This window comes from Papaver somniferum, chromosome 2 (assembly GCF_003573695.1).
Source record: "Papaver somniferum cultivar HN1 chromosome 2, ASM357369v1, whole genome shotgun sequence".
NCBI classification, from domain to species: Eukaryota; Viridiplantae; Streptophyta; class Magnoliopsida; order Ranunculales; family Papaveraceae; genus Papaver; species Papaver somniferum.
This window is the reverse complement of record NC_039359.1, coordinates 158,024,090-158,033,787: the sequence shown is the minus strand read 5'-3', so window position 1 is coordinate 158,033,787 and position 9,698 is coordinate 158,024,090. Positions and strand designations below refer to the sequence as shown.

The window sequence follows — 9,698 nt, the reverse complement described above, 5'->3', positions numbered from 1 at the left end:
ACAAGACGAGACAAATGTTCCAAACGTTCCTTCACAAATTGAGCATGAAGAGGCACCGGCTAAGAGGAAAAGGGTTCGACCAAAGAAGGGAGAAAGCGGGACAAGTAGCGCACATATGGTCCTTTCAAACGATCCAATCGCTCCTTTGCAACATGAGGATCCAATCGATCCTTCTCAAGAAAGTAAAGCGCCAACAATAAGCTATGAGCCCAACGATCTAATCGTTCTTTCTCAAGAGAGTCAAGCGAGTGCAACACAAGTATCAAGGCTACGTGCATGGAAGGGACAAGCAAGACAAATGGGTTACATGGTGACTCTAAGGGCCACTCTTGGTGATGGAATCACGCCTAGGGATAAACGAGGTAGACCCCATCAAACGTGTTACACCATATTCGAGGAGTATCATTCGAAACTTCCTGAATTCATTAAGGATGAATCGCTTAAGGATCGGAGAATTGTTTTATTCAACCCTAACAACATACATTATATAGGTTTCAGGATACGTGAAGATTGTCCATTACCACCTCTGTGTAGGTTTCATTATGACTTAGAGCTCACCAAGAAATGGCTAGAAAATTACGAGCCCAACATGAGGCATTGGGAAGAGCTACTCGAGCCGGATCAAGTGAAGGGTCTCCAAGTGCTGGAATGGGTATTTTCCTTTTGTTAAGAACGTGAACTATTAAATGCTTATATTTTGTCGCTTTCATATAATATATATTGTAAACTGAACCAAGATTAATAAATGAAAGTGATCTGTCTTTTTTGGGTACGTTGGACTCATGAAATTTGTAACGTAATCGGTCTTTTAATACGTTTTTAAAGTCCGAATTTGGGGGTAGTTTGCTGCAGCTTTTACAGAATCGGTTTATACTACAACTGTTATAAACCGATTCTGAATTCAAACAAGAATATGTTTATGCATGAACTATTATAAACCGATTCTAAAAAAAAAACTTGTCTGGGATTCTTTCAGAATCGGTCTTTCAGGACGATAATGTAATCCGATTTTGGGAAGAAAATATTATAGAGAAACACACAATTTTTTAACTCAATAATCGGATTACATATGGTATAACATGATCTGATATTCTTTAGAATCGGTCTTTGTTGACGACAATGTAATCCGATTTTGGGAAGAAAAATTTACAGAAGAACAGACAATTTTTAACTCAATAATCGGATTACATATGGTCTAACATGATCCGACTGTGGGCCATTTCCACTTTTCATAAAATTTCAAATTGAAACTAGCACGGTTATATTTCTTAGTGTGAGCTTAAACTATCAATGCCGTTTCGAAATGATAAAACCGCTCTCCTCTCCAAGCGGTATATTCATCCAGTGCCTTAGACCTGTCTCCTCTGTGTCTAGCAAAAAACTCGTTGTACTTGAGGCATAATTTCCTAACACGATTCGTCCTTGAACAAATGTAGGATGCTTCATAATTATAGCGTAGTTTCTTGCTCGTCTGTTTAACGAAAGGACCCCAACCAACTTGAAGCCAAAATGTACTCTCATCTTGATGTTCTTTGGGAAGATCCTTGACTATGTAATAATTTTTAACCCATTCGGTTCTCTTCCTCAACATCCTTCATTCTTTCCCTTAGTTGGAATTGCTCTTGACCTCGTTTCTTTGCCTTGAGTGTCTCTTCATATTTTATCGCAACCGATGACGATGATATGGTTCCTTTTATAGTTATTTGTTTGCTTAATACTTCATCCATTACATTAATATATTTGTTGGGTGATGAAGAAGCAGTCGCGTTTGTAGTTGTTTGTTCGCTTCTTTTGCGTATCTCTTCTTCCATTACCGCGATTGATTTGATGGTTCACTTGCATCTTCTAAGTATGTGCTCGATTGAATTGGTAGTTGATGATGATGGACTTGACATCTTCAAATGAAAAAATAAAATTCTTTGGATTAGGTAGTGTGTGATAGAGAATAGGCTATCCTCATTATACACATAAAGTACCAACGACTACCATTTCAAAAAAAAAAAATAGCCGTTAACATTCACAATCGGATTATATAGATACACTAATAATCCGATTCTTGATTTCTCTACAAATCCGAACTTGAACCCAGAATCAGTTGATGTGTGCATTAGCGTAAACTGATTGTTGTTGATGTTCATCACATCAACCCAGAATCGGGTTATGTAGGTGCACAATAAAAACCGATTGCTTGTAACATCAACCACATTCGGACTAATATGGTGCACACATAAACCGATTCTGGGTGGATTTTCAGAAAATTTGATGAGTGAATTTCAAAGATTTAGAGATAAATCATTGTAGAGTACCTCTTAGAATGAATGGATTAAATGGATTTAACTCAATCATTTGAATTGTTTGTTTTTGGGTTTTTTTTTTCAAAACCCAAAAAGAAATTAGATTTCAATTGTTGTTTGTAATTGATTTGGTTTTAGTTTTGATTTTGATGAAAATTGAAAAAAAAATGAGTTTTGATTGATGATTTTTGTATTTGTTAATTAAGTGATTATTACCATCATTTAGACACCCCATATCCTTTAATTAAGTGATAATTAAGGTTTCGTTAAAGGTTAATTTAATATTTTTACCATCATTTAGACACCCCATATCCTTCTCTTTAGGTTGGTTGAAGTAATTCATAGGTCCCAAGTAATGAGAAATTGGGTCAATTGCCAAAATATTTTTAAAACATGGTTCAAATGGACGAGTAAAAATTAGTATGTGTGAAATGGACACCAAAAAAATAGTAAGACTGAATATGGATTCATCATGACTTCAACTTAAAAAATAGCAAGGGTGAAACTGGATGCATCCAGTAGTAAATTAAAAATAAGAAAAAATATTTGAAAATGGGTAGGATAAAACTGTTTACATCCTGGCTATTTTTACATTGTCGTCCATTTAAACAGTATCAAATTTTACATGTCTTTTTCACCCAGGAATTGTCGTTATTGGATTAATTGACCAATTTTGTGTCAAATAATTACCATAGGCCCCAATTTAGACAGACAAATTAATTGGTTTTTATTTTCTGCTCATCCAAAATTGTTTTGCAACTGTCTATAATCAATCAATCATTTCACTAGTTACTACCTTTCATTCGGATGAACAGTTTTTCTCCGTTAAAAGATAATCAGAATGTCCACATAAAACTGTGTAGGATATGCATCGAATAACGTGCGCATCCTAACACAACTTTTCGACGGCTCTTTGAATGAGCACTCGAAAATTTAGAGAATTAGACACAAGTCACAAGTGTCATGATTTATAAAGGAATACCAGTTCTACTAAGTGTTGATACCGTTTTATATAGGACAAAAAAATCTCACCGATCCTGGTCGTTGGATCGGTAAAATGGTATCAGCACTTAGTAGGACTAGTATCCCCTTATAAATCGTGACAAGTGCGAGGCATAAAGTTAGGATTTAACAGAAATTATACATCACGAAAACAGATGTTCACATGTTTTCCATGGTTGTTAATAGGGGTACCAGTTCAGTAATCTGCCCCCCCCCCCCACCCACCCCCCAATTAGCAATATCACAAGTTTTACTTGTTTCTGTGGTTCTTGAGTGAAACTCATCATACCCAATGGGCTTCCAAAAGACGCAATACAAGATAGAGAGATTCATCAACACTATCGAAAATGAAGAAATGAACAGAAGAGGGTTCTTACTAAGAAACTATGAATTGTTTGTTTAGGTTCTCTTCCTAGACTTGACTTTGCCATTAGTTTGAGAAAGTCCCTTAGCTGATGAAGATGGCGAATTGGCTTTTGATTTCTCCAAATCCACTTTGTCCTGGCTGAAGGTTATTTTGAAATCTTCTATAATCTCTTTGTACCTCCTCTTTCTTAGTTGCCGCTCCGGATTGTCAATATCATTTCCAAGATACGCCAGATCGATAGGTCTTTATCATCCACAATCTTGTCGAGTGCTTTAGAACAACGGGGAAAGAATCGCCTCCCAAATTCCACTGTCCAATAAACTATGCAAAGACAGAAACATGCTATCCCTGGATGCAATTTAGTTCATATGCATTACCAAGAAGCTATGCTGTATTAGGTGCTAGGCGAGGGGAGGCGCCAAGCCTAGCGCCTAGGCGTCAACGAAAAATTGGAAAAGTATACAGAAACATGCATATTTTGGCGCCTTTCTTCCTAGGCGCCCCCTGGGAGCCTTGCGCGCCTAGAACGCCCAGGGAGCCTTTTACAGCATAGCCAAGAAGGATGGCAACGGCAGAAGCAAGGATCGGTAGGCCAATTTTCCAGAAAGATACAAATTCATTCAGAGAGAAATGCAACGTAGAAAGGAAATCAAAATGAACACTAAGAGAACAAGAAAATATCAACACATTGACCAATCCCAGCATGAGTAGTACTCAAAATGAAAATAGAAGCTGTTTCCAGATCGCTGCGCCTACTGAGCAGTGAAGGAATCAATGCTTTGAGGTACCAATTCACTAACTGAGTGACCTGAATGGAATTTTCACCATGATTGACCCCTAATTAAGCCTTGGTTGGAGTCATTTGGCTTCAATTGGGTCTCAAAATGAGCTACAGAGCATAAAGTGACATACCAGTTTTCAAGAGTGCTGTTATTCTTTTATGATGTGCATCTTCTATTATAAATGGTGCTTCATTCAAGTTTGAAAATGCTATCCGATGGCCAGGAAATGATCCACAATTGGTGGTTAGTGGGAACTCCTTTGTGTCATCCACTTTTGCAATGTGCATTGCAACTTGCGCTTCCTTAGGAAATAAAAGGCGTGCCATAGCAACTGCGAGAGAAACATGTTCAAGATCATTCAGAAAGGCATGTTAATACAAATCAAGTTCTAAAGAGAACTATGTCAGTTGGACAATCTCAAATGGATCTGGCAGTATAGATAACCTATTTGGTATGAAGTCTCTGCACCTGGAACCTATGTTGTGAAAGGCGAGCACGGCCCTAGGCGCACGAGTCGCCTAGGGGGCGTCTAAGCTAATAAAGCGCCCAAGGCGCAAAAATGTGAGCCATTACTAAACTCTTAATATTTTTCTGGTCGTCTTGAGCTCCTTAGGCGTGCCTAGGCGCTAGGAGAGGCGGCGGGCTTGACGCCTCGCCTATCGCCTCACACAACATAGCCTGGAACAATAATGCTTCAAAATGATTTACGTACATCTTCTACATCCCAATTCCGAAGAAAGGGCGCCAAGTACGTCATTGGAATACAAAGCATATGCACTTAAAACCAGGACTTCAAAAGATGGATTTTAACGAATTCTGAGTTATTGTTTTAGATCCACCATTGTGCAGAGTTATACTTCTTCAAAATAAAAGAGCCAAGGATGAAGAACTCACCTCTATTTTCAAGGAACAATAGCTTCATCCCTAGATCATCCCCGTTCTCATCCATTTCTAGAAAAACAAGTATGAAGCTTCAAGTGTGTGTTAATGGAGACTTTGTTGACTTTTTGAATAATTGAGAGAGAGGGAGATATTTTTTGAAGGAACATATTTGGGCTTGAAGGGTCTACCACCACCTAAGCCAACTTCTCCCATGCTGTCTTTCACTATCCCTCAAATATAAAACCAAAATCCTTGTATTATTTTACTTTACAAACTTGCATGTCACATATTTGTTTTTATAATATACATTTATTCCTTTTCAGCAAGTGGGGGTGTCCCATTACTGAACACACTGTAATTGACCATGATCATTCATGACTTTTACTGTGGCCAACGCCTCACTTGTTTGTGGACGTGGTATGTTTTAGAGTACATTTTTTTCTTTTTTGGTTCAAACGGGTGATTATAACGTCCACAAAGAAGAAAGATGATGCATCATATGCACCTTCTCGTGGAGCCATCGGCCATAACTTACGACCAGCTCTTTTTTTTTTTTTTTTGGAAAAAGAGATTAAACCTCGTTAGATATATATTCATAACAGATATATATTCATAACTCTGATTTAGAAAATCAGGAACCTTATAAGAAGAAAGCTTCCTCGAGTGAAACATTCACCAAAAGCCTTTTGAGTGTTCAGAAGAAGTAAGCTCAAGAGAGAGCTGGTTAGAGGTACGTACGTAGCTCAAATAGCTTATCGGCATATCTAGAATTCATATATTAGACACATCATACATATCCCATTAGTTGTTTTATCTTTTATAAACTATGATGAATTTTAATTGTTATTTCAACTTAGCATCTCTTATATATGTGCTAGCTAGATGGTATTCATGTGGTTGCCTTCTTTGATTGAATTGCCAGGGCTTCTGGCTTGCAGGTATCTTAGCATGCGATTAGTAAGGATATTAATTAGTTAAAAAGCCTTAAATCAAGTTTAGCAAGTTTCTTTCTTAAAACTTCAGCTTCTAACAAAAATACTTCATGAGTTTCTTACTAACAAACTATAACTTATGTTTGTTTAGGTTCTCTTCCTAAACTTGACTTTGCCATTAGTTTGAGAAAGTCCCTTAGTTGATGAAGATGGCGAATTGGCTCTGGATTTCTCCAAATCTACTTTGTCTTGCCTGAATGATATTTTTAAATCTTCTACAATCTCTATGTACCTTCTCTTTCTTAGTTGCGACTCCGGATTTTCCATATCATTTCCAAGATACGCAAGATCGATTAGGTCTTCATCATCCACAATCTTGTCGAGTGCTTTAGAACAACGAGGAAAGAACCGCTTCCCAAATTCCACTGTCCAACAGAAAGATAATGTGTAATTAATAAAACCGGATTACCTAAGAACGAAAGCAATAAACTATGCAAGGAAAGAAACATGCTATCCCTGGATGCAATTTAGTTCCATATGCATTAGGTGCTAGGCGAGGCGCCAAGCCTAGCACCTAGGCGTCAAGGAAAAATTCGAAAACTGCAGAAACAGGTATATTTTGGCGCCCCTGGGAGCCTCGTACGCCCAGGGCGCCTTTTACAACATAGTCAAGAAGGATGGCAATGACACAAGCAAGGATGGGTAGGCCAATTTTCCAGAAAGATACAAATTCATTCAGAGAGACATGCAATGTAGAAAGGAAATCAAAATGAACACTAAGAAAACAAGAAAATATCAACACACTGACCAATCCCAGAATGAGTACTCAAAATGAAAATAGAAGCTGTGAAGGAATCAATGCTTTGAGGTATCAATTCCCTGAAATGGAATTTTCACCATGATTGACCCCTAATTAAGCCTTGGTTGGAGTCATTTTGCTTCAATTGGGTCTCAAAATGACCTAATTTCGAACAAAATTACCACCTAACCTCATCCGTAAAGCAAACACCTAAAATTTATAATTGGACCAATTCTAGCCTCAAGATGATGGGTGCAAGTCAAGTGTAGAATAAAGTGACTTACCAGTTTTCAAGAGTGCTGTTATTCTTTTATGATGTGCATCTTCCATCATAAAAGGTGCTTCGTTTAAGTTTGAAAGTGCTATCCGATGGCCAGGCAATGATCCACAATTGACAGTTAGTGGGAACTCCTTTGTACCATCCACTTTTGCGATGTGCATTGCAACTTGCGCTTCCTTTGGAAATAAAAGACGTGCCATAGCAACTGCGAGAGAAACATGTTCAAGATCATTCAGAAGAAGTATAAATCAAGTTTTAAAGAGGATATGGCAGGATAGGCTATTTGGGGTTGCACCTGGAACCTATGTTGTGGTCACTTTAGGCGCAAAAATGTGAGACATTATTTAATTTATAAGTATGTGAGACATTATTTAATTTATAAATTTTTGTGGTCACTTTAGGCGCCAGGCGAGGCGAAGGGTTTGGCGCCTTGCTCGCCTATTGCCTCACACAACATAGCCTGGAACAATAATGCTTCAAAATGATTTCCATATCTTCTGGATCCTAATTCCGAAGAAAGACAAGTAAGGAAAAGGTGCAAATTATCATTGAAATGGAAAACATGTGGACTACAAACCTGGACTTGAAAAGAACTCACCTCTATTTTCTAGATCCGACCATTTCTGACGGTGATCCTCTCCAGCTGTAGCAAGAGAATAAGAAGCATCTCCTACTAATGGTGCTTCAGTTTCTGCTTGCTCCAGTATTTCAATGCATAACGATCCTTGGTGCATTTTCTCCCTTTTCTATGCAGCGCTGGTACTCCACCAATTTGGTTAGCCTCTTCAAGATCTGAAGTGCTTTTCTTCCACGTGGTGCAACATCATTTAACCGTGCACCCTTTGTAATGATAGAAGCTATAATCTCAGGTTCCCTCCGCATTGCAGCTACATGTAACACGGTGTATCCCCGTTGATTCCTAAGATTAACATCAGCAATTCCCATCTCTAAAAGCTCTTTCGTAATTTTTGCATCACAATATGCTACCGCATAATGTAATGCGTTTGCTTCATCTAGACTTGTCTTTCCTCCTTTGAGTAACAACCCAACCAATTCAACATCATCCGAATCCAAGGCTTTAAACATTGTCCTGGCATGCTTATCCGGAAAATCATTGGTTTTACTGTCAGGTGAACCACTACCTAAAATACGCTTATCCATTATTTGCTTAACAGCACAAGGGGGCAATGCTTTCTCCAGAGTTACAAGATCAACATCAGACGGAACAACAATTTCAATACATGCCATAGCTAATTTTTCACATGCTCTTCCACACAAATTCGCAACTGACAAAATCACTAGTATATCATCTACTCCCACCTTCTTAATAATGTCTAGCAGGCGCCGCTGCAACGGAGTAAGTCGAATTAAAAGTCTAGTTACATCAAAATTACTCCCAAAGATGCAATATACAATCAAGAAAACAAAATCAATAGAATTGGAACATAATGGACCTAAAAGAAAAGGGTCTCGGAATAGATTATACCTGAAAAAGCGTAACGAGCTCCGAAATCTGAAATGTAAAAGAGGCATAAAGCACTTCAACCATGAAATCAACAACAGGTCTACACCCAACATGTAAACATTCTTCATCAACACAGACACAAACATCCACAGGCAGAGTTTTCACTTTCCCACTATACAAATAAGCTAAAACCAAATTCAAGGAATCAAATCCTAATTTGAAATCTTTAGCTACATCTTTCAATACAACTTTCCCATCATTTCCTTTCACACTGGAAAACAAGTTCTTGAAAAACACACTTCTACCAGATAAGATACACCTATGGATTGGGATTTCATGAGTATCAGATGCAACGATTACAGCGTCACTGAATTTGGATGTTTCGAATACGGATTCGAGATTTTCGGATAAACGCGTTAAAGCTGTAACAAAAGGAGGAGCGGTCTCTTGTGAAAAAGTTCCTTCGTTTGACATACAACTAGTTGCACCACTGTTTGAATCTGAAAGGACTGAAACTGAATTCATTGGTGCAAATTCATGTAAGTTGTGTATGAAGATATCATTGAAAGGAGACTCCATGAATTTAGTGATGAAATTGAGTACCGACTACAGAAGTCTCCTTTGAAGTCAAGAGGGAGAAGACAGAGAAAATGAGAGGAAATTTCTTGACTTCTGTACCTCTGTTGTCCTCCATGATTGTGACTATAAAACTGTAAAAAAAATTTTGTCACATTTCTTGTTGTAGTGAATGTTGGTGAGATTATTTAAAGTAAAAAGTAGAAAAGTTAGTTAAATACAGTTGCTGGTAATAAATGGCTGAAGCTGGTAAACAAAGAATGGTCAAGCATTGTAGAGGTCCTACCTAAGGCCTAAGGGAATCTAAACTGTAGAGAAC

The 9,698-nt window shown here is 37.9% G+C and overlaps 1 protein-coding gene and 1 pseudogene across 2 annotated transcripts; both read right to left on the bottom strand.

Annotated features, from left to right (window-relative positions):
• Nucleotides 1-3,528: 3,528 nt before the first annotated feature.
• On the bottom strand, nt 3,529-5,599 carry LOC113354181 (BTB/POZ domain and ankyrin repeat-containing protein NPR1-like). Of its 2 annotated transcripts, none has more exons than XM_026597595.1 (3): nt 5,340-5,599; nt 4,576-4,776; nt 3,529-4,011 (listed from the first exon to the last, which is right to left on the bottom strand). In XM_026597595.1, exons 1-3 carry the CDS (start codon nt 5,392-5,394, stop codon nt 3,851-3,853), a joined length of 417 nt encoding a protein of 138 aa, XP_026453380.1. In that variant the 5' UTR covers nt 5,395-5,599; the 3' UTR covers nt 3,529-3,850. The 2 variants fall into 2 exon arrangements, with proteins under 2 accessions (XP_026453380.1, XP_026453381.1); XM_026597596.1 differs by having other exon boundaries at nt 3,529-3,972.
• Nucleotides 5,600-6,281: 682 nt separating this feature from the next.
• On the bottom strand, nt 6,282-9,497 carry LOC113349552 (annotated as a pseudogene).
• Nucleotides 9,498-9,698: the final 201 nt, after the last annotated feature.

Excerpts from the sequence above, each read along its gene's own strand:
- LOC113354181 (XM_026597595.1), bottom strand. The coding sequence starts at position 5,394 with ATGGATGAGAACGGGGATGATCTAGGGATGAAGCTATTGTTCCTTGAA. Across the intron at positions 4,777-5,339 it reads ATTGTTCCTTGAAAATAGAG|TTGCTATGGCACGCCTTTTA; the intron begins GTGAGTTCTTCA and ends TTTCTCTCGCAG. Across the intron at positions 4,012-4,575 it reads AACAGCACTCTTGAAAACTG|GGATAGCATGTTTCTGTCTT; the intron begins GTATGTCACTTT and ends AATTGCATCCAG.